Genomic DNA, 25825 nt, shown 5'->3' on the forward strand with positions numbered 1-25825 from the left:
TGTGTGTACTGGTTTGGGTGGTTTACAAGGAGACGAATTTGAATAATGCATGACTATGACCTAGTATTACAATATTAAGGTGGTTTATAAGGACATGCCTTTGTGTCTTCATAATTAAAGAATCATACCTAACCGGATCTTTTAACATAAAAAAATTTGGGTTTAGGGTAGGATGAAGTGATATAACAACGTTTTTTACATTGCGCCTGTGGAGAGTCCTCATAAACCACCAAAAACCCAAATGTGTGTGTTTTTACAAACCAAGATCCTCCACTGTGTTCATTTTCTTTCTCTGTAACAGAAATGCTTCCTCTTCTCTCTCCTTACACCTGGAAAACGGCTCAAGCCTTCTCCAAGGACTGGTAGTATTCCTTAAGAACGTTCCAGGCTTTGGGTGCCATAAAGCCTTCTGGGGGATTCTGGCCCTCGCGAGCCATTCTCCGCATGCGGGTTCCTGAGATGAAGTCATAGTCCTGGTGTCTGGGTAAAACGAGACAGGCTGTTTTAAGATGTGCAACGGAAAAAGGGACAGCGTGGTACCCAATGTGATAAGAAAATGAACAAGAAACATAATCCGGGGGTTTACGTCAGAGATAATAACTAGGTGTTGTACACTGCTCCTTTGTTCGGGACACTTTGCTCTGCAGGGAATGAGGTATTATACTCTGAAAAGAGTTCTTTATGATCAAATATGTTCTCTTGAGTGTTTTTGCCTTTCAACGCTGCGAAGACGAGAAGGTAAACAGGCTGACTTGACTTCTGGACCCAAAAAATAAATAAATTGGCAAGAAGCAGAAATCTAAACTTCATCAATAAATCCAAACTCTCAGCTACACGTTTTTCATTTAAACAAATGCTTCGAAAATAAACAGAGAGCGAAACGTCTGATAAATAGAGCTAATTAGTCTCCGAGAGCACGAATGAAGCTCGAGCGCTAGTCTAAATACAATCCTCGACGGCTCCTACGGAGAGGGTTTATTTGTTACGGATTAGTTGTTCTTCAATTAAGACGCAGACCTTGTGAAAACAAATCCGCGCAAGCACAATGAATTTGTAAACGGGTCCTGTTGCACTGCCATCGCTGTGGTAATCAGGATCGTGAAGCGGTGTCACTGCAGTCTAGATGAGCAAACCATTTGAAATGGACTTTTAATGTGGAATGCTTGAATGATGGATTAAAAGAAAGCTAATGTTTACGTTACATGCATTTTTATGCTCACTTTTTAAGGCAGATTTTAATGCTGTCAACTGGTTAATTGCATCAAAAATAAAAGTATGTGTTTTTTGTGTACTGTGTAGATATAAATGTAGACATGCAAGTATTTACTCTACAGCTGAAATGAGAAATGTTAGCATTCCTCTATATTTCCCCTCCAATTTCTGTTTAATTGATTGAAGTTTTTTTTAACACATTTCTAAACTTGTCAGTTTTAATAACTCATTTCTAATAACTCATTACTTTTATCTCTTCCACGATGGCAGTAAATAGTATTGGACTAGATATTTTTCAAGATTCTAGTATTCAGCTTATAGTGACATTTAAAGGCTTAACTTGGTAAATTAGGCAAGTTAATGTAATTAGACAAGTCACTGTATAATGATGGTTTGTTAAATGGTTTGGTTTGTAAATATTGCTTAAGGGGGCTAATAATATTGATCTTAATGTTGTTGTTGTTTTTTTTTTATAAAATCAAAACTGCTTTTATTCTAGCTGAAATAAAACAAATAAGAATAAAAAATACTATAGGAAATACTGTGAAAAGTTTCTCGCTCTGTTAAGCATCATTTGGGAAATATTTGAAAATGAAAACTATTTTCAGGAGGGTGAATAATTTTGACTTCAACTGTATAAATACATTTGACAAAATATATTATAGATTACTTATATTTGAAGTGCTGTGCAGGCTTAAGTGATGTCATTCTTGTTTGTTATGGCAGTGTTATTTGTGTTTGGAGTGACAGAGTGGATGTATAATTTCCATTTTTATCATAAAATACATTCCCATTCATTACTATTTTCCTTTTGTAAAAGGGTGAATACACCCCTCATACTATTTTACAACTAAATCTGCATGAAATGTCTTGTTATCACTAGTTTTATCTTATTTCTCAAGCATCCGCTTCTAGATCAGGGCCTGCTAGCATTAATAGCTAGCTAAGCTATCGGTGTATATCATATTTCTGTTCTGTGCTCATTAACAACTCTATGCTCTTATATACAGTTGGAGTCAAAATTATTAACCCTTTTTCTTTTTCAAATATCTCCCAAATTATGTTTAACAGTGCAAGGAATTTTCCACAGTTTTTCTTATTATATTTTTTCTTCTGGAGAAAGTCTTATTTGTTTATTTCGGCTAGAATAAAAGCATTTTTTTAACCATTTTACTATAACCCATATATTGTGCAACAAACAGTATATGATGTGCATTAATTTTACAAATTAAGCATATAAACAGGTCAGCACCAAATGTTGAGGTTGGCAGCATGCTGTATTAAGTACATTAAATATTAAGTGTATTAAGCACAAGTAAATAATGATAATAAAAGAAAAAAGAAAAGAAAAATTAAAAAGAGAGAGAAAATATATTAAACTGAATTGGCTGGGGGATGGCATGTTCTTCATACCTGTGGCTTTACGTCAAGAAAGAGTTGCATGCTTGTGCTATATCAGCACTAGTATTCATCTGGAAGGTACAGACTAAAAAGTGCAAGATGCACAACTATTCATTCTACAGTAACTGCTTCAAGTTTCAGAGGTTTAACATCCTCCAAGAATGGCAACCAAATGCTAGAAAAATAAGCAATATTGTTCGACTGTCTTCAGAACAAACCACTGTTATATAATGACTTGCCTAATTACCTTAACTTGCCTAATTTCCCTTATTAACCTAGTTAAGCCTAAATTTAAATGTCTCTTTAAGCTCAGTACTAGGATCTTGAAAAATATCTAGTCAAATATTATTTACTGTCATCATGGCAAAGATAAAAGAAATCAGATATTAGAAATTAGTTATTAAAACTATGGTGTGTATATATATATATATACATATATATATATATACACACACACACACACACACACACACACACACACACACACACACACACACACACACATATATATATATATATATATATATATATATATATATATATATATATATATATATATATATATATATATATATATATATATATATATACATATACATATACACACACATATATATACATACATACATACATACACAATGTGTTCTCAAATGTGTTCGAAACACCTTAGCAATAAGATGCAAATATGATGCATTCAGTTATCAGACAAAGCCAAAAACGATGCTTTATGGAATATTATCACCATTTCACCTGGTAGTCACTTCAAATGGGGTGATGGGGTGGACCACATAAAGTCCAACTCCACAGAGAACAGTTAATATGCATCTAAATGAGAACCAGCTTGCACTGATTTGAGCTTTTTTAGAGGAGGACTTTAAGGGGGATGCCTGGCAATTAGGCTCAGCATCCATATTCGTCTCGAATTTGGCCAGGCTCAACACCCTTCTCAAGGAGCAGACGGGAGCGCCATAAATTTAGCAAGGCGCCAAGCGGGACCCTTTGAAACTCAGACGGAGTGCGAGTCTAGCACCCCCAACCCCCCCCCCTATAACCAGCGGCTGGGATGGAGGAGCGACGTGATGCCAGTAACCTCCAACCTCACTGTCACCACTGCGCATGACTTTATACAGTGGGGGAAAACGTATTGAACACATCATGTTTTTTGATTGAATAATATTCCTAAAGGAGCTGTTGACATGAAACTGAACCAGATTTTGGTAAAAACCCAAACAATACAAACATAAAAACAAATAACCAAAAAATAAAAATCAGATAAATTTGTTGTGTAATAACAATGGAATGACAGAAGAAAAAAAGTAATGAACTACTGAAATGTTTTTAATACTTTATAGTAAAGAAGTCTCTCATATGGGGAATGAGGGTTGCTGAATAACTATTAAGAGATTCCAGCTGCTGTCTGGGCTTTCACTGCCTTTTTACACCTCCCTTTCTTCATGTGTTTAATACTTTTTTCCTGTGTCATTTCATGTTATTACACATAACTTCATTTCTAAACTAATTTGTTTTCATATGCAGAGAACTCGTATTCTCTGCATAAATGGATTTGGGTAAAGGCCGATTTATACTTCTGCGTTAAGCGCACGCATATCCTCTGGCGCAGCCTACGCGTCGACGCATAGCCCTCGCCGTGGCCGACGCTGATGCGCACCTCTCAAAAAAATGTAACTACACATCGCAACAACGCATAGCGCAAGCTCTGTGATTGGTCAGCTTTGTATCGCTGACGAGTGTGGGTGAGACCGAGAGCCACGCGAGCCCAATGGAGCGAGTGTTTACAAGTGTGGAGTCGCGTGAAGGAGCTCCAGATGGAGACTGTTGTTTTGTGTTTACCTTATGATTAAAGTTGTTGCACATCCGCCGGTTCCCGCCTCAAAATGAGCGAGTTTGAGCCACTTATACACTAAGGTAGCACTCAAAAAAAACAAAACACCAGTGAAGAAACTCGACACAGAGGAACATAAAAACCTACTGTCAGCTAGCATTTCTGAAGCGTTGTTGCAGAGCAACAGAAACAGTGCGCAGAAGTATAAATGCACGGCAAGGTATGCGCCGTGGGTCACGCCGATCACTCGACGCAGAAGTATAAACCAGGCTTTAGTCAACGGCACCTTTAGATATGTTTTCTGAGAAAAATGGTGAAGTGTTTAATACTCGTTTCCCCCACTGTATATCAAGCACTCAGTCATAAAGATGATAATTGCAATTCTCAATCTCAAAACCGTGTCGAAAGACAGCTTTTCAAACTGGGGTACGGGGAGTGCTAGGGGGGTCCAGAGAAAATGCACAACACTTAAAATGTAAATAAATTAATTGATTACTTTTTATAAATTAAATTAAAATAATCAAACATAAGATCTCATTAACATTAAAAGGCAAACTTTATTAAGATAAATAAACCCCTATTACAATAAAAGACAATGATATCAAAACATCGAATAGTGACAAATACTACCAAAAATATGATTGAATAACATTAAAATAATTAATAAAAATTGATAAAATAACTTCAATAACACTAGATAGTTTGATTAATATTTGAAACCTATTAATATTATTAATAATAGAAATGACATAACGATCATAAATAATATTAATTTGAATAGAAATAGAATTATAGACGGCTTTGACATTAAAGGATGGGGTCCCTCATACAATTTCTTTTAAAGTTTTTGGGGGTCCTGAAGCTTAATTTTACAAATAATTTGAAACATTTCAATAAGATTCAAATAAATAATAAAAATTGATAAAATAACTTGATTAACACTAAATAGGTTTCAAATAATATTTGAAACATATTTATAAAGTTAATAATATAAATGGCATTAATTATTATTATAGTGCTTAGCATAACTGAGTAAACCTCAATGAATATTTTTATATACGTGAATATGGATTATATATTTGGGTGCATTTAACCAAAACAGAATTATTAAACGGATATATTTATTAAAATAATATTTTAGTCACTAACAACATAAATTGACAACATAAATTGAATTATAAACAGCTTTTACATTCAAGGATGGGGTCCCTCATATGAAGATTAGAATTTGAGGGGTCTTGAAGCACAGAATTTGACAAATATTGAGAAACATCTGAATAAAACTTTCATTGAGAAGAATATGTTTAAATATATCACATCTTTAGAAATGCAATTCATGTGAAATATTGAAAAAATAATTACAAACTACAAAAAGTTTAACAAAGGTTAATAATTTTTTTCTGTTTCTCTTGAATTTTGCTCTTTTTACATTTTTATTTAGTATTTTTCTCTAACATATACATTTGAGTGTTCTAATTTTGGACCATTATCACAAGTTATGTTGTTAGATTAGGTCGAGATTTGGCTTCAGTACTGACTAATCTAATATACCTGCACAAATATTGTAAAGCTTCCTCTTGAAAACATTAATCTAAATGAGAGATTTGAGAGCGGTGTACTCATATATGTTGAGCACAATACATTATGATGATTAATATAAATTGAATTATAAACAGCTTTTATATTCAAGGAATGGGATCCCTCATATGAAGATTAGAATTTGAGGGGTCTTGAAGCACAGAATTTTACTAATATTGAGAAACATCTGAATAAAACTTTCATTGAGAAGAATATGTTTAAATATATGTATTTTTCATAGTTGTTTGTTCTTTTTAGAGCTTGACTAATGGGGATCTGCGGTTGTTGTTGTTGTTGTTGTTGTCCTCCTCCTCCTTCCATGGAAGAAAATAACTGCATATGATTTTGAAATGATCCGGGGGCGAGTAATTTGATACAATTTTCATTTTTTGGTAAGTGGTTCCTTCAAACTCTGTGTGGGACGCACATTAGCATAAAGATCGTGCAACATTAAAAAGTCCCCTGTCGTTCCTCCAGTCAGATCTGCAGCGTGATGACATGGGGGCATGGTATTCATCAGGGACGACTCAAAAAAGCCTGTTAACTCGATAGCGGTGGGCGCTATTAATTGCAAGACGATACGCCAAAAAAGGGCATGATTTTCGTTAGTCATCTTCCACAGAATTTGCACAGTGCCAGAGGAATAATGGCAGGTCTCCACTTCTAAATGACTTCAAAGAATGGAACAAAGCCGTCGAATTTGGTAAAAGCACACAACAACAAAACATTTCCTGTTATTCTTGGCTTGGCAGTTAGGAATCGAGGAAGCCTGACATGGAGAGCAGTTTCATGTGCAGTGATGGATTGCTTTGAACATGCATGGAAGATAAATTTAGGTAAATCTAGGCCTCCGGCAGCTGGTTTTATTCTGGATTTTGATGAGGTATGGTGGTTGTCTTGCTTAATTATTGTTAATAAAATGCAAAGCAGTTCAAATGGGGAGATAAGAAAAAAGAAACTTACTTTTGGGGGTCATAAAAATCCATAGCCTTCTTGACTTTATTGTAGGCTGCCACTTTGAAAGGCACGATTTCCAGCGATATGAGTCCAGGTGCCATGGTGAGGACTTTAGCACCGTGTGAAGGCTCGTAGAGGTCTTTACCAGTGTCCGGGTGAGGCATTCCTGCAGGGTCACGGCCCACTATGTAAAAGTTGGCCCCAGCCACCATTCGGGCTCTGCAGTGCCACTGCACCTGTCGGAAACAGTTCAGATTTAGTCCACTTTCACTTTAAAACTCTCTAAAAGTGTTTTGAAATGTGCATTCATTTTTTTCTGATTTTTGATGTAATCTCAATTGAAATATATAGAGAGGGAGGGACATAGAATAGCTCCTCCCGCTTTAAAAGCCAATAAGGTTTAGTTTTAACACAGTGAGAGTGGTTGAGATCAAGCGCATCAAATGAAAAGCAAAGCGCCTTGAAGGGGGCGGGGAATGCCAGATACTACAGAGCATTTGATTGGTCAAGATGTGATGAGAAACTGAAGTACAAGGTGACGTGAACATTTTTTTTTACATCTTTGCCACTGTTTTGTCTTATAGAGTAGATTTCCTAAAAATAACATGCTGACACTAACATCTAAAAAACGTTATTTTAATTTCAGTGGACCTTTAAAGTCAATCAATTAGGGCAGGGTTTCTCATCTGGTGGTCCCAAAAGTGGATCGCAGAAGGGTTTTGAGTGAGCTGTGGTGTTGGAAAGCTGTTGACAACTCTTGTCAGATGCGATTCCTGTTTGGGTGAGTAAAACACGTTCTCCTAAAGGGCGTTTCAGAAAGGACGCGGCATTCGCAAGGGTCTGGTTCATTTTCAGGATGAGACATACTAAAAGCGGCAAAACGAAAGTGTTTTTTCTACTGGCAGCGCTGGTATAGCAAAAATCCTGCCACTTTCACTTAGCTGTTATTCTGTGCTCACAGTGCACTCTTCAACAGCATGCACAAATATATTATAAGAGAAGTTATCGGCATGTAATTAACTACTGTGGTGGCTCATAGCACAAGACTAGCTTGGTACCGCTGTTTAATGCTTAATTAACAGTATTAATAATATTCTTTTAATTTATGTGGATGTTAAGTAGAGTTGGGGTGGCACTTGCGTTCATTATATTTCACAAAACTAGCTGCCAGCTAGCGCTCTGCAACATGGTCGTCCACTAAAGCCAAGCAGGGCTGTGCCCTTTCAGTACCTGGATGGGAGTCCACATGGGAAAACTAGGTTGCTGCTGGAAGTGGTGTTAGTGAGACAGCAGGGGGCACTCAACCTGCGGTCTGTGTGGGTCCACACACCCAGTATATTGATGGGGACTCTATACTGCTCAGTAAGCGCCGTATTTTGGATGAGATGTTAAACCGAGGTCCTGACTCTCTATGGTTGTTAGAAATCCTAGGATGTCTTTAGAAAAAGAGTAGGGGATTAACCTTGGCATCCTGGCCAAATTTGCCAACTGGCCTCTGTCCATCAAGGCCTCCTAACCATCCCCATATCATAATTGGCTTCATCAAGTTAATTGTCTCCTCTCCACCAATCAGCTGGTGTGCGGTCTGGTGCAATATGGCTGCCGTTGCGTCATCCATGTGGATGCTGCACACTGGTGGTGGATGAGGAGATTTCCCCAAAAATGTGTAAAGTGCTTTGAGTGTCCAGAAAAGCGCTATGTATGTGTAAGGACAAAACAAAAGGATTTTTGCTGAAGAACCTTTGTGATTTTGAGTGTTATCATGATAAAGCCACCACTCAAAATCCTGATAACAATATTTCTGAAAAATAAATAGATCAATCGTTTATAAATTGTGAGCAGTAGTTCAAAATCTAGAAAAAAAAATACATTTGCATGAATTTTTGGAAAGACAAAACAAAAACCATACACTATCATCAAAGAATCCAGTCACCCGCACAGTTTTCTGAAACCATGCCGTTTTAATACAATACTAACATTTTCATAATTATACACTTGAACTGTTCTCCTCAGCCATAGTTCTTAAATGTCATTCCCACTGACCCCAAACAAATATGCCACCATATTTCATGCTAGTAGATTCTGTGTTTTGTCACCAAATGAGATTTCAGAGCACCCACAATGGGACAATTTCCTGCCTCTAACATTAAACGTTTTCGTTTTTACATAGACACAAAAATGGAGGAAAACTTGGAATACAACACGCAAATCAAACAGATAAATGCAGAAAGAAGCATCTGGGACAGTCTGTGCTTTTATGTTGTCCATGAAAGAATGAAAGGATTGGAACAACATGAGTGAATAAATGATGACATTAATCATTTCTGATTAACAATCCTGTGCTTAAAACTGGAATAACAATGATAATGTAAACCAAATGGAAACATGAAATTTTGTTCAGTGACACAATGATGGGGACAACTCAAAAAGCTGTCAAAAGCGATCATTTTGAGATAAAACGAAAACATTTCTAAGTGGACACATGATCAGAATTGGCCACCTAAGCTAATTCTTTTCTGTGGAGTCAGCATGTCCCCTACTTCCTCCTCATAACTCAGTGAGGCGAACGACTGCTTCCTGTGGGCTTGCTTTAGTCTTACAGACTCTGTCTGCTCCCAATAAATTTTTTAATGTCCCGGCCACATGATTAAAGAACAAGAGACTTCAAAATAGCCATGGAACACTATACCAGCAACTTTTTTTGTCAGAAGAAAGCTCCCCATTCGTCCTTGCCGTATGATTGCATGCACGTATGGATCATAAAGGGATGTCATTGGCCTTGAAAAAATTTGGTTCTGTTTAGACCCACTTCAGGAGGGGAAAATCAATTCCTACTGCAATGTCCAGAGACGTGTGATGCCCCCAAGTACACACTGTGCCGGCTGCCTTTTACCTCCAGCACTGGTTAGGTGGAACGGATCAGAAATTCAGTGCACCACTGACAATTTACTAAGGAATGCAGCCTACGCAAGATTCTTCACCACTAACTTTCCATACAACAGTTCATTGATTTCAAACACCGTTTTGATTATCATTCTTGAAGAAAAGCACATTGTCTAAAACGTCAAGCAGTATGCAATTCCCTAGTATGCAGGCAGGCGATATTTCAAATGAGCAAAATCAGAAAGAATTGGGCATGGGGAGGAGAATCTTTGCATTCATTTTAATATGCATAGTGACCATAAAATTTTTTATAGATAAGTACAACCCAAAATCAGAAAAAGTTGGGACAGTATGGAAAATGCAAATAAAAAAGTAGTAATTTCCAAATTTACTTTGGCCCAATCCCAATTCTACCCCTTAGCCCTTTCCCTTACCCCTAGTTTTGCACGTTCCTGTGAATAGTGTATGGGTGTCCCAATTCTCTTTAGCTTGAAGGCGTAGGGCTAAGGGGAAGGGGTGAATAGCCCTTCGAACCAAGATTTTTTCACAACCACACTTGAAACCAAGGGGTAAGAAAATTTCCCATAATACACCAGATACAACAGCAGGATCACAGCACCCGGAAGTAAGGAGATCCAAAAATTTGTATTTTGTCATTATTATCAATTTTTACAACAAACAAACACATGTTTTAATATTTTCATAACCACGTTCGTGTTTTACAATCATGCTATAAAAAAAAAAACACTAAAAAAAAATAAATAAAAACCGCAAATTTTCTATAATCCATATAATTAACTCCTGTATAGTCCCACAACGACACTGGAATGCCCTTTCAGAAAAGTCTAGTGGCTGGGAATGAGCATTTTACAGTGTCTGTTATAATGTTAAAGTTGTTTTCGTGTGTTTATATAAATGAATATGGCCACTGTGTAAATGCGCAGTATAGTTACGGTCTTAAAAAAATAGAATTGGGATTGGGTCTTAGACTGTGATTTCATTGCAGACAATATGTACACAATATATGTCATGATTTATCTCTCCAATTTCATTTCAATTGTAAATATACATCCTTTCCTGTCATTCAGACCTGCAACTACTTTGGCAAAACTGTCAAGTACCACAATACCTAGTTACATTCACAAATGGCAGCTAAAACTGCACTGTGCCAAAAGGAGGCCCTATGTTAATAGTGTCCAGAAGCACCGGTGACTTCTCTGGGCTCGGAGGAATCTAGGATGGACCATCACAAAGTGGAAACGTGTACTGTGGTCATAATCAGTATTTTAGGTATTTTTTGGGAGAAATGGACGCTGTGTGTTTCGGACCAAAGAAGAAAAGGATCATCCAGACCAGACTTGTTGTTACCAGCAACAAGTCCAAAAGCCAAGGTCTGTCATGGTCAAGTGCCCTTAGTGAAGATAACTTGATGGCACAATTAATGCTGAAAAGCACATAAAGATTTTGGAGCACAATATGCTGCCTTCAAAATGATATCTTTTCCAGGGATGTCTATGCATATTTCAACAAGACAATGCAAAACCACATTCTGCACACAATACAAAGTCCTGGCTGCAGAGGAAGAACATACAGGTAATTGACTGGCCTGTTTGCAGTCCCGACCTGTCTCTAATACAGAATGTGTGGTGAAAACAAAGACCCTGTACTGTTGCCCACCTTAAGACTTGTTTGCAAGAAGAATGGAACAAAATTACCCCTGAAACACTTCATCACTTAGTGTATTCAGGTCCTAAATGTCCTAAGTGTTGTGAAAAGAAATGGCAACATTAGAAAGTGGTAAATGCATTACTGTTCCAACTTTTTTGAAATGTGTTGCAAGAACCAAAATTAGAACAGGTGTTTATTTAATAAAAAAGAAAGAAAAATCATGAGGAACACATTAAATAATGTTTGTTGTATTGTCTGCAATGAAATATAAGTATATAAATATAATAAGTCCAAGTAAATTTAGAAATCACTACTTTCTTTTTTATTTGCCATTTCCATTTTCTGATTTGGGGTTGTACTTGATAAAGAGTAACCGAATAAAGTATAAAAACAAACAAATATAATGAATAGCTAACTAAAAATTATAATGACCAAACATTATTACTTATAATGGGACACATCAGGTGTCTATTCTAGGTCCTTTTTGCATTCCACACTAACCTCTGTGGGGCCGGCGTACATCATTGGTGATGGGAAAATGGCAACTATGGTGGAGTTGGGATCAAGTAGACCCTCCTCCAGCACGGCTGCATGCTGTTTCATGCGCCAGGCCAATGGCACGTCATCATCTTTGGTCCATCCACCCAGCGGGTGCAGCAGAAGGACAGGACGGCGGTAGCCACGTTCAATTAGACGCCGCTGTGTATCCTGCATGAGCAGTGCATGGCCATTATGCACTGGGTTTCGCAGTTGAAAGGCAAAGACGGCATCTAAAAAAGAGAACAGCAAATACATCACAGTCTAGAAATACAAATAAACTCTATATTGACTTACTATTGAAGTTTGTATTAAAACTAACTCAGTCATTTAAAGAAAATCCATGCTTCTATGTTGACTGCTACAGTTTGAATAGCAGACTACTCATACCAGCGTTCATCTCTTTAAACTTCTGCTTGAGTTCAGTTGGTGTAAGTCTGTAACTATCCAGCCCGTCATTCCAGTAGATTCGATCCAGCACCTGGAGATCTCCTCCAACCAGCCAATCTCCACTCTCCATCACCATCTGCCACAAAAAAAGACCATCAGGCACAAAACCTGCAACACTTGCAGAAACAAAAGAAACACTTCAGTTTTTAGAAGCCAAAACAACAAGAAAATCATTTCAAACTCTCAGCACTTTGCTTTAGAGAAAGAAAAACAGTCTAACATAGCTAGACTTGTTTGATCTACAACATCTTCTGGCCACTAAGACAGAATAAACTGTTTGAAATTGGCAGCTAATATGGTCGGTTGTAGATTCAAACAGGAAAATATACAAGAATCAATCAAAACTTCGTATTCATTTCAAAGATGACGTCGTTAACCTTGCAAAGGTTGCAAAACCAAAGTGGTTCTTCCTTAAAAGTCCACAATTGCAGTCACCTGTGAACTTTAATAGTACAAAAAAACAAAGCCGTATTTTCAAGTTTAACAGAAAGTATCATTCCCAGATTTGAATTCAAAGGCTCCTAGTTGATTAGCTGGATTTTTAAACATTTACATTTCAAAACAGGACTTCAAATCCACCTATATAGGCACCCGTTATATCAGGCTACAACTTTCGACTGCTTTCACTAATATTTCGCCTTCGGGAGGTCCTCATTGGCATTCGTTGAGCTTCTAACTTGGCCAGGGTTAAAAATCTGCACAGTATGCAGAGGATACCACAGCTTGCGGCAGATTTTGGGGCCGCAACGACGGAGAATCCCATTTCACAACCCGGCAGACTTTCATCTGTTGATTCGACTTGACAGCAGCACTGGTGGCAAGGGACCTTTATGTGCAAGTATGTGATCGTATTAAGCAAACTTGGAGATGCCTAAAAGCGGCGAATGTTAATAAAACGCTTCATCCACTGCACTGCTTTTGCATTTGAAGACTGAATGCATGCGCAGCTGTCACTGGCTGGCTGCAGTATAGCAACAGTAGCAGCCGTTTATTTCATTTATGTTGCAAAGGCTGGCGATGGAAAAACTCTGTTGGCACCAAATCGATCTATACAGTAAATCAACACTATTAACTGTCATAGAAAATAGCGCTGGTTGAGCACTGCAGCCCATTCAGCGAAGGGAAAGAAAACAGATAATGCAATTAGGTAAATGTTCTCAAGTCTGCTTAACATCCCCCCATCACCGAAACTCCCAATGTGGATTCAGCTGTCAGACTGACAGCCGAAATAAACAGGAAAAGTGTATTTACTGCATATAATGGAGGCCAGTTTTACAGCCCCGCTGATTGACATGCTTCAGCAGAGGGAATTGAACATGTGCATGATTCTGTGAACTCTACTTCTAACAGTATGCACATAGATGCATTTAGTTTCTCTTACTTACAGATTCATAAGATCAAATATTGCTATTTTGGGGGCTCTATTAATCAAGGAGGCATTCGGACTCATTTGTTTTGGGGGGGGTTGTTTCAGCTTAAGTGATATTAATGATGGTGTAAAATGAAAACAGGCATGACGGTAGTTCCAGGTTTGGCTTTGACAGAACTTCAAGGAGCCTCAAAATCAAATACTTCTTTACAAAGAAATGACTTTCACAAGACGTTGCAACACCAGTCCCTGACATGATTATACAAAAATATTGTACTGTATAAAGTCCTATAAATAAACATGACGTGATTTTATTTGACTGGAGTGCAAACATTAATATTGCTACTATCTGATGCAGTCTTGTCTTGTTTTTACATGTTTAAAATTGCATTTCAATTATTACTACGAAGCAGCTCTTCAGTCTATGTTTTTACTCTTGGACGTCTGACCTAAACTTTTCTGGAAAGTTTGAAACTCGCCATTTGAAACTCCTGAAACAAACCCCAAACAAACTTGATTTTGGTCTGATTTTGTTTGAAACGATGTCACATCAGTTCATTATTAGTAAATTAGGGCCCTAGCAGAGACAAATTATTCTAAAATGTCATCAGAAAGTAAAAACTGATGTAGTTAAGTGTGCACAATTTAAGAAATAAAATCAGCCACATTTAAACCTATTATACACTTTTGTAACACAGTACAAGAAGCCTAATATATAATGCATTATAAGGGTATTCAGAAACAACACCCTAAAAACAATGGTATAATGTGTACAGCAGGGGCAGCCCGGTGGCGCAGTGGGTAGCACAATCGCCTCACAGCAAAAAGTTTGCTGGTTCGAGCCCCCGCTGGGTCAGTAGGCATTTCTGTGTGGAGTTTGCATGTTCTCCGCATGTTGGTGTGGGTTTCCTCCAGTTGCTCCGGTTTCCCCCACAAGTCCAAAAACATGTGGTATAGGTGAATCGTGTAGTCTAAATTGTCCGTAGCGCAAGCGTGTGAATGAGTGTGTATGGATGTTTCCCAGTGATGGGTTGCAGCTGGAAGGGCATCCGCTGCGTAAAACATATGCTGGATAAGTTAACGGTTCATTCCGCTGTGGCGACCCCAGATTAATAAAGGGACTAAGCCGAAATGAAAATGAATGAATAATGTGTACAACAGTAATAATACTAAACTATATTTAATCCATCTATATCAGGGGTGCCCAAACTTTTTCATATAAAGGACCAAAAATCAAATATCATCATGAGCTGTGGGCCAGAGGTGAATATACCAAACTAGATTACATTAAAGTTGTCATGGATAATTTCAGAATTTATTTCATAATATTTAAAAATAAATGAAAAATATCACTTTAAATCGTATTAACTAATGCACTATAACTTTTAAAATTTATAACGTATTGCAAAAAAACATAACAGTGAAGAGTGGTGGAGTTCAATGCTGAATACACTAGTCAAGCAGAATCTGCCATCTCCTTGATTTGCTCACCAAAGTCTCTGCATTGTTCTCTATCTATCAGGTGACAGTGTGTACATTTAAACTTTATATTTAACAATAAAACAAACAAAAGGTTACATTATATTTGAAATGACACTCTCTAAACCATCCCTATCATTCTTACTCTCTTCTCAGATGGGATGGCAGGCCAAATCAAAGATTACCATGGGCCAACTTTGGGCTTCTCTGATCTATATTATAATAGATTGAATATCCTACACTATCACATCTTAAGAACTTTTAATGCTTAAGTGACAAAAATTGAACATCCAAAAAAAAAAACTGTATAAAGGGTTTATAATGTGGTAACATGTTCGGATCAAGTCTTACTTTTACCTAATTGCTTATTAGCTGTTAATGCTTTGGCTGTTAATGTTTGTGACCACATTCTACGTACTGTACTATACATTATAATTTAACTGCTACAACAACTAGATTACCTGATACATACTATATTTATTTCTAAATGGCATGAAGGTGTAAAGGTTAGGGTAAAATATGCTGTCAAAATATGTTGCTGTATGTTCAAAATACTTTTTTAAAAAACAATTCTTGAGATTTTGAGACAATTATTTTATGTTCAATCCACTTATCAATTTGTGCTGCGACGACATGAATGAATTGTGTGGAATCCTGCATTATTACAGTGTATGTACACAGAAATAAACTATGGGCTCCATTTTAACAATCTAGGCGCAAAGTCTAAAGCGCATTGCGCAAAAGCATTAAGGGCATGCCTGAATACACTTTTGCTATTTTAAAATGCTTTGCGCATGGTCTAACAGGGTTGTGCTTATTCTCTTAATGAGTTATGGGTGTGTTTTGAGAATAACGTGCATTAACCCAATCAGAGTCTCATCTACCATTCCCTTTAAGAGTCAATTGCGTCACGCCATGGCGCATTTGCTATTTACATTGCGGACTTTATAATTGAAAAAAACTGAACGATTCACAAGCGAGAAAACAGTTAAACAGACCATCTGCAGCACGAGGATAAAGAACGAGCCTCCTCCATTTAGCCTCATTCTCTTACTTCATCTCTTTACTTTTGTGGAGTAAGGAAACTCCGCTGAACACATTAGCCTACATATTAACATATTAGCCTACATAATTTCGTTTGTTTAGCGCAAAGATTTGTTTCAAAGCTATTTCTATATTCAGCTCTAATTTTCAGCAAATTAATAAATGAACAATAATTATATCCAGTTATATCCAAACATTTTTTTTTATGCCCCATATGGTGATGTCGGGTTTTGGAGACGCTTACAGGTGGACAAATCTAAACTTGTTTTTATTAAAACAAATACAACATTATGGCATCACGGTGGCGCAGTGGGTCGCACGATTGCCTCACAGCAAGAAGGTTGCTGGTTTGAGCCCCAGCTGGACCAGTTGGCATTACTGTGTGGAGTTTGCATGTTCTCCCCGTGATTGCCTGCATTTCCTCCGGGTGCTCCGGTTTCTCCCACAGTCCAAATATATGCGCTATAGATGAATTGATAAATAAGCTGAATTTGGTGTAGTGTATGTGTGTAAATCCAAGAGTGTATGGGTGTTTCCCAGTGTTGGGTTGTGGCTGGAAGGGCATCCGCTGTGTTAAACATATGCTGGATAAGTTGGCGGTTCATTCCGCTGTGGCGACCCCAGATTAATAAAGGGACTAAGCCAAAAAGAAAATGAATAAATGAACAATAATAACATTATACAAATGCTAATTGTCATAAATGAACTGAGTGACACAAATGGATTTGCCATTTAAACAATGAGGCACAAAACATGAAAATTACTGTTGTGCTGGTTTGAAAATAGCAACAAATCGCGCCAAATACGTCTTGTGTTGTATTACGCCTGGTGTATGATAGGGCCCTAGAAAGATAAAGCATATTTTACTGCATTATCAATGCATTAAGAATACCCTTATATTAAATTACACACACAGGCTTTAGTGAAGAGGATTCAAAGTTTACTAGAGATTCGAATAACTCTGAACTGCACTAAGAAAAAGCCTTTGAGCGAAGAATACGATAAATTAAAAGAACGCTGATCGCTAGTTTCTTTACAGTGTGCAACTTTTTCCTTTGTTCTGGGGATGGGTTTATTTGTGACCGTAGGCCAGCAGACAGACAGGGCCGTTCCAGAGTCCGAAGGCTCACCGTTGGCGCCCATTAGTGCGAGCTGGAGCAGAGCGGAGCCATTAAAGTCCACCTAAGCCCACAATCCCTACTTACAGATGGAAACAATTGTTCAGTATTTACTCGGCAAGATTTGTAAGAGGAAGGTGAAGGGGTAGAGAAGGGGAGCTGAACGTCACTTGCCCAAACACTGTTTAAAGAGAGTGCAGGGTGAGAAATCCAACTAAAACACAAGTGTGAAATGAAGGAGGTCGAGGAATAAAGAGATTACGAAAGCGGCGATGGGGTAAAGATGAGGGAACGCGCGAGACCCTGTTTCCACAGACCAACTGAGAGGGCATCGTGGCTCCGTCGGCTGTCAGAACGCAGGCCAAAGAAAGCTTGGCAATGAGAGCGCACGGGGACCTTATAAAGCATCAGGTCTGTCGTTTCTCGCTAGATATCATGACTTTACCTTTTAAAATGGTAGAAAAGTGGAAAATCTTTCTTTCACAGTTACAGATACAAAAAAAGTGCCAACAATGCAAACATTGCATGCAAACCATCTAGATGTGTGTATATATAACTTACATTTAATCATTTAGAGATGCTTTTGTCTAAAGCAACTTACAATTGTGGAGGCATTCGGCGATTCAAGAAGAAGAGGCAATAGAAAAAAGATGTGTATTGTACAAAGGATCTGTTTGTGCTATTAGCGTAAAAGGGAGTGGTTTTAATTTTTTTTTTTTTTTGAGTGTTTCTACAGGTCCTGCATTATTACAGTGTATGTACACAGAAAACTATGGGCTCTATTTTAACAAACTAGGCGCAGAGTCTAAAGCGCATTGCGCAAAAGCATCAAGGGCATGTTCGAATACACTTTTGCCATTTTAAAATGCTTTGCGCATGGTCTAACAGGGTTGTGCCTATTCTCTTAATGAGTTATGGGTGTGTTTTGAGAAAAACGTGCATTAAACCAATAAGAGTCTCATCTCCCATTCCCTTTAAGCGTCAATTGCGTCACGCCATGGCGCATTTGCTATTTACATTGCGGACTTTATAAGTGGAAAAACTGAACGATTCACAAGCAAATTTTTTTTTTTGAGTGTTTCTACAGGTGGTTTGTCAAGCCCACTCTCCTGTGTGAGGCACACTTAATGTTTTTTTTTGTGCTGATGTCATAATTGTCATAATCTTCATTGTTTACTTTATTTCCCACTTATTTAAATGTCCTTCTGTCTTCTTGTATTGATATGCATATGTGTGTACCCTGAGACATGAAAAAAAGAAAAAAGAAAAAAGAAATCCTTGTGTGTTTGCGCACGATTCTGATTCTGAACTAGAAAAAAATATAATAAAAAAATAATAATATAATTATTATTTGATATCATAACACCTGTATGAATACTATATTAGGAAATAGTTATACTACCCACCATATTTATCTACGATTATAATACATCTATAACTATCTACAGTGGGGGAAATAAGTATTGCACACATCACCCTTTTTCTCAGAAAACATATGTCTAAAGGTGCTGTTGACTTAAAATTTTCACTGGATGTTGATAACAACCAAACAAACCTATATATGCACAGAAAACAAATCTAATTGGTTTACAAATTAAGTTATTAAGCATAATAAAATGACATGACGTAGGGAAAAAGTATTGAACACATGAAGAAAGGGAGGTGTAGAAAGGCAGTGAAAACCCAGACAGCAGTTGAAATCTCTCAGTAGTTCTTTAGCAACCTTCTGCCCTTCCTCAGTGTAAATGAATATTAGCTGCTTCAGTGCAACATCTACATTATCAGATGATGAAGATGAAACCAGGGTGGACATTTCAGCAAGACAATGATCCAAAACACAGCCAAGGAAACTGGAAGGACCAGTGGCCAAGGAAGAATGGCCTAGCCAATCACCTGACTTAAATCCAATTGAACATACAAAATAAAGCTCAGATTTGATAGACGAGACTCACAGAACCATCAAGATTTTTACACTCGGTTGAGGTCTGTGATAAACTCACACCTAAGCAGTGCAATACATTTCAGTAGTTCATTAAATTATACTTGTGTTATTCCATTGTTATTAAAGATCACTTTTTTGTTTCGTTTTATTTTTGTTTGTATTGTTTTGGTTTTTTCTAAAATCAGGTTCAATTCCATGTAGACAGCTCCTTTAAATATTATTCCTAGGAAAAAACATGACATGTTCAATACTTATTTCCCCCACTGTATCTACATCTATAATGTCTAATGCAAATGTGAACTGCGAGTTCCAGATGACATTGAGTCTTGAACAAATAATAATAATAATAATGTACCAAATAGCATTGAAGCAGCCGAAAGCCTTGAACAATTTCACATTTGTACCATCTGTAGAACAGTTTCCATGACAGGTGAAAAGTGATGCGTTAATGGATCGTGCTGCTGAATCACTGCGATTCTGCTTCCATATTAACATGTATGTAGTCTAAACAGTGCTCTCATTCAGGGCAGGCTTATAATCGGGACTTTCCAGGTGGTTTGTGAGTCATAAAAGAAAAAAAAGGAGGGCGCTGACAACAAAAATGAGATACAGAACAATGTTAATCACTGCCAACTGCTTATATAAGTTGATAGAATTATTTAACCATGCATAAACCATCATTTGTGTGGTGTCATACGAAAAAACAAGTCCCACCCAATAATATGTTGCAGGTTCAAAATATAGCTGAAGATAGTGGTGCATAGGAAGAGTTCAGATGCAAAAACTTTGAAATTTTATCAGGCTCCTGTGTGTAGGTTCAATAATTTCACTTTTATGGCAAATAAGTAGTTCTTTTCATGGATTTCAAAGTGACATAACTCAACATAAACAAAGGAGGCTGAGAAATTTGTTTAATTTTCGATGGAAATTTCTTACGACACCTGGAGGTTTTTGCATCTGAACTCTTCAAATATTCTCTCATTGGTTGTGACTGTATTGAATCAAGCACAAAATTAGTTTTCTTGTTACCAGACACATGGTATGCAGTGTTTCCTCTAGGATTTATTCCAGCTGTGGCAGCAGGCCTTTTACACAGATCTTCCAATTACCTATGCTGTTATTTTAATGACAAATGTCGTGAGCGCAGTATTACAAGTCGAGATCGCATTCATGTAATACGAGCATGCAAATCTCTTTGCTTGCGCGCTGATTTCCTCTGTTCGTGCAACAACTTCTTGCATGCTCCCTCAAATATAAGCTGCTCGAACTTAGATTTACTGGTGCACTCTTAAATAAACGCTGCTTAAGTGCAATTTAGTGCGTTTACGTAAAGACTATATCTCCAACACTTATAAGATTTGCTAGGAATACTTATGAATGTCTCCAATAATCTTACAGAACGGCATTGATGCATCCTGAAGTAAAGTGAAACGGCCATAAACTCCAGCAAGATAAAGTCATTGTATGCAGAACCACAGACCTTGATCTATAAATAAAGTATAATTATAGAAATTGTGTTCATGTTTGCTGGCCTCACGCATTGTGCAGCCCTGTCAGTCAGTACGTCACCTTAAAGGGTTAAACAAATAACGCACAGCATTACTACGATTACAGAAAAGTTTGCTCTGTTATAATTCACTTCGCTTTTAATACATTTTGGTGCGATTATAAAAAAAAACCCGGCTGAATGTTTTGAATGAGAAGCTGTAATTTAACTGTGGCGGGAATTAAAACCAATAGCATTCAGCTGGGCGTCTAGCTCCGCCTTTTGATACCCGTTCTTGTGTTTTGGTACCCTTTCGAAAGGGTGCCAAAAAAGTGGTTTGGTACGGTTCAGTTCGGTACGCCTTTTGACAGTGGAAACGGCCATAAAAGCTTTCCAATCCGTACAATACCATTCAGTGGAAACAGGCCATAACATGATCGTTATGGGACGTGTTTTGTGAAAATGCATCTAAAATTCCGTTGTGCTGTACCAACGTGAACAAATTACAATGAAAAAAATACTCAAATATAATCAAATATTAATATATCATATAAAATAATAAAATATTTTTTCATTGGCTAGCTTTCCTGCTCTAACATAAGCTCCAGGACATGGTTTTATCCATTCAAAGTACTCATGTTAGCATCTCAGAAAAATCTATGTAGATTGTGGCAAAATAAGTGGGAACGGATCTTAACAAAAAGTGAACAAAAGTAGTCACAAGATGCATTTAAACGCATGTCAATAACACCCTGTGCGTACCAGGGCATTATATTTTAGAAAATACAATTGTAACCCTTAGTAACTTCTTGGTTGACCTTTTGTCCATAGGTAATGATTAAACTAACTAAAAATTTTTAGCTTAGAGTGGCATCAGGAATAGGCATGGTACGAGAACCAGCTTCAAGGTTTACCACAGTTTAAAAAAAGTCAAGGATTTAAAACTGCTAAAATTTTCGGTTATACCGTTCCTATGTATATGTTTGGGTTTTTGTGTGTGTGTGTGTGTGTGTGTGTGATTTACAACTATTTTATTTAATTTTTTTTAAATCTACTAGTCAATTATTTAGCATGTTTAACATGTTTACTGTTCCAAAATATGTGAAATGTTTCTTAAAACAGTTGAACAAAATTGTTTTTTACCCAGACATTTAAAAAAAGAAAATATTTTACAGCAGTAATCACAATACTGATATTTTTATCTTAAGTTATCATACCCTCAGAACCTTATACCTGCCCGTGCCTAATCAGGAACAGAATTAAATAAAAAAAAAAGTGTATTTAAAAAAAAAAAAAAAAAAAAAAAAAAAAAAAAAAAAAAAAAAAAGAGCTTGCGTGTCCATATTTGACCCCTGACCTTGATGTGTGGATGATCCTTGCATGTGGTCCCCCACTGCCGGGCACAGCGCTCCTCCTTGCGATGCTCGTAGAACTCTGGGTTTCTCAGAATGGCGACTCTCCGACCTCCGTAGGCCAGAGCGAATGCTGTGCTCCCATCCAGACGCTCCTTATCGGCACTGGAGACGGGGAGGACCACCGGCACCGACAGGTTAATAACCCCACCTATGAACAGAGGTCAGATGCACAGCTCATACATCAACCAGAGCGAGGCTTTGAGAAATCGACAGCTTTTAAAGGCCTTAAGGGGGAATAGTTAAAGATCTATGAGCTGAGATAAGAGAAAAAGAAGAAAAAAAAAAACAGAATTTCAAAGTGGTGAGTTTTGGAAAAAAGTATGAGGTACTACACCTTGATTAAAGCAATATGAGCGGGAAGCTTTTAAAATCCATTTTCATGATATAACACACACACATGCATCATAGAAGAAACAGCTGTTTTCCATAAGAAATAGACTTGTGAGCTTCCCATTTCTGCTCGATCCCAATTAAAATAGTATCAGGCAGTTGGACGCACAAATCTGCTTTATTCATAAAGTTTAGCTCTAGTCCAACAAGAGGGAGTATCACAATAATATTAATAATAATAATAATAATAATAATAATAATACTATACCACAAGGTGTGATGTACATTAATGAAGTCTAATGATGATGATGATGTAATGCATGGAGTGTATTTCTGCAATCTCAAGTCAAATGTCTGCTAGGCCAAACTTTAATCTTAACAAGTGTGAGTGTGAATAAATACCTTGAACATAAATTTGAATACTAGGCAAGACAACACACAGCAGAGCATTACGAGGACATAAAACTAAATTGACACTTTTTGGAAACTCAAGCTTGATGTGGGGAAATTGCTGTAATTACCTCGCTTTTTTTAATGCAAAGACCACATTATGGTTTTAAAAGTCATTTGCACGTTTGTCGTTCTCGTAATGAAAAAGGTGCCGACTTTTTATACAAGGCATTCTAGTTTCTGAAAAGCCCATTGAGAGCAACAGATCTTGAGGCTTCATTAAAATTATAATAGCTCTTTTATTTGTACCACTAACTAACATTTAAAAACCACTCACAGAGCTTTCAGATTCCCTCATTTTTTATATTACATTTTGGTCTTCTTACTTGATGCTGGTGGTCTACGAAGACAATTGACCTTAGTTCACCTAAAAATTACAATTCAATCACTATTTAAACCAAAAAGACCACGGTTAATCCTCGAAACACATTAACCCTTGTGCGCGGTGCAAATTTACTACCCTTCTGTTATGTTCGGGATGAAAACATCCACTGAATTAAACTGCTGTAAAAATGCATCAGATAAATATTTTTATCAATTGTTTTTTAAAAATCTGTTAATCAACCTCAGTCCTGATCAAAACTACTGAACTGTTTAGAAAATTACATGATTTTAACTCTTTAATTGCCAAATTCCCAAATGATATCAGTGATTTGGTGAAAAAAAAGCACACGCAATGACGTATTTTCGATATAAAAAGTAATTGTGGACTGGATTTTATTTACCTTTTATCAAAGTCTTGGACATGTGAACGATCATTAACAACATTGGCTTTGATGCATTGTTAGATTTTCATTTTTTCAACCTAATTTACTGTTGGTAGCTGTTTTTGCCCCCACTGACTTCCATCATAGCCACATTTGATGGTACATAAATACAGTCTTTTTTTTGTTTACTCCATGTAGTTCTGAGAGCCGAGATGCATATTTTGATTTTCTCAGAAACATCAAGGTAAGTGCGCAAAGGACACACACAGACACACATACACACACACTTTGCTGTTATACTCAATATAAAATTCAGAAACTAAGATTGTTTTTGCACAGGCCTATCAAAAGGTTTAATGGTGTCAACTGATGATCAACAGTAAAAAAATGACAAATTTTACATCTTCCCAACAGGGAAAACCACCAACATTCAAATTCAAAAATGCATGATTATATGGTGTCATGGTTTTGTAATAAAAAATGTGGTTATACTGGAAGTCAATGGGGCAAAAACAGCCACCAACTGTAAATTAGGGAGAAAAAAAAGAAAAGAAAATTAATCAAAAACAATGCATCAAAGGCAATGTTATTTCACATGTCCAAGACTTTGATAAAAGGTTAACAAAAAATCCAGTCCACAACTACTTTTTATATTGAAAATTTGTCATTTTGAGTGTTTTTTCCCCACCAAATCAATGAATTTGTAAATTAAAAGAGTAAAAATCCCTTAATTTTCTAAACGATTTTGTAGTTTTCATCAGGACGGAGGATGATTAACAGATTTTTGCAAAAATATGTAAAAAAATAATTATCTTATGCATTTTTACAGCAAATTTGCCCAGAGTGCATTGTTGCTTTTTTAATAATTTATGGCATTTTTTCAAAATGTGTGTCAAAATACGATTTGTCAGCAAAAATCATTCTGCTAGCTGAAACACAGAATAAGTTATGGTCAAATTAAGACTCAAAATTACCCCAGAGAGGATGAAAACATCCCCAACGGTACATAATGGTTATTAATCGTGTCAGTTTCTCCACTAAATGTCCTAATAACCAATATCTAAGATCCAAAACTGCTACAAACACTTTGAAGATTAACCAACCATACAGTACATATATGAATAAACTATATTCACTTTTAGGTGAACTATGCCTTTAAAGGCCTGAACAGGTACATCAAAATCTATACATTTGACAGAAAACACATTTCTAAAAAAGTGTTTTCACTCATGGGTTGCTATTTGTCAGTTTTAAAAGAAAAGATAACACTTATTGTTTCCTGAAGCAAAAAAGATGAACGGGATGATTTCTAAAAGCACTTCTGAACACAACAGCTGTCAGTTGGAAAAACCGCGTTGCTCTGTCTAATGGCGCCATCTAGTGTTGGACTAAGAAAAGCAGCGCTATAAAACACCCGTCCCTCATAATATGCTATTAAAAAACTGTTAATATGAAAGCAAGCTCTCACCATCGAGAAGACAGTTAAAGTGCAGACACTGCAGGAACTCTCTCTCCCTCATGAAGCCGTTTAGAGGAGTCGCCCAGCCTTCAGCGAGCACCTGAACCCACTGCATGTCCACCTAAACCAACACAATACAGATGCTAGGTGTTAATGTAAAGTACTACCTTTTTTAATTTTCAACAGTGCAGCTCAGACATCATTTCAAGCTCTTCTGCAAGGAGCTAATATCCAAAAATTATTATTATTTTTTAAATCTATAGAGTGTTTTCAGCACATGTCATCAATCGGTCATATTGGACCACAGAACGTAAAAAAAAACCACTGAACGCATATTTTGCTGATTGTTGCTGCTAAAAATGATCAATTATTGTTATGTTTTGGGCTGTAATAATCGGTCGGAGCAGAAAAAATATATATTTACAGTACTATAGACAATAAAAGTATAAATTTAAAACAAATCAAGCAGAAGAGAAAAAATTACAGCCTGAGGAACA

General features: G+C 36.9%; 1 protein-coding gene across 1 annotated transcript in view; it reads right to left on the reverse strand.

Annotated features, from left to right (window-relative positions):
- Positions 1-246: 246 nt before the first annotated feature.
- papss1 (3'-phosphoadenosine 5'-phosphosulfate synthase 1) overlaps positions 247-25825 on the reverse strand; it is a 35293-nt gene continuing 9714 nt past the window's right edge. The window contains exons 7-12 of the mRNA XM_056456580.1: positions 25338-25449; positions 22325-22530; positions 12470-12605; positions 12044-12312; positions 6998-7227; positions 247-480 (exon numbers count right to left, since the gene is read on the reverse strand). Coding sequence (XP_056312555.1) covers positions 342-480; positions 6998-7227; positions 12044-12312; positions 12470-12605; positions 22325-22530; positions 25338-25449 — 1092 coding nt within the window. The 3' untranslated portion in view covers positions 247-341. The remainder of the gene's footprint in view (positions 481-6997; positions 7228-12043; positions 12313-12469; positions 12606-22324; positions 22531-25337; positions 25450-25825) is intronic.

Source organism: Danio aesculapii, chromosome 1 (genome assembly GCF_903798145.1).
Source record: "Danio aesculapii chromosome 1, fDanAes4.1, whole genome shotgun sequence".
NCBI lineage: Eukaryota > Metazoa > Chordata > Actinopteri > Cypriniformes > Danionidae > Danio > Danio aesculapii.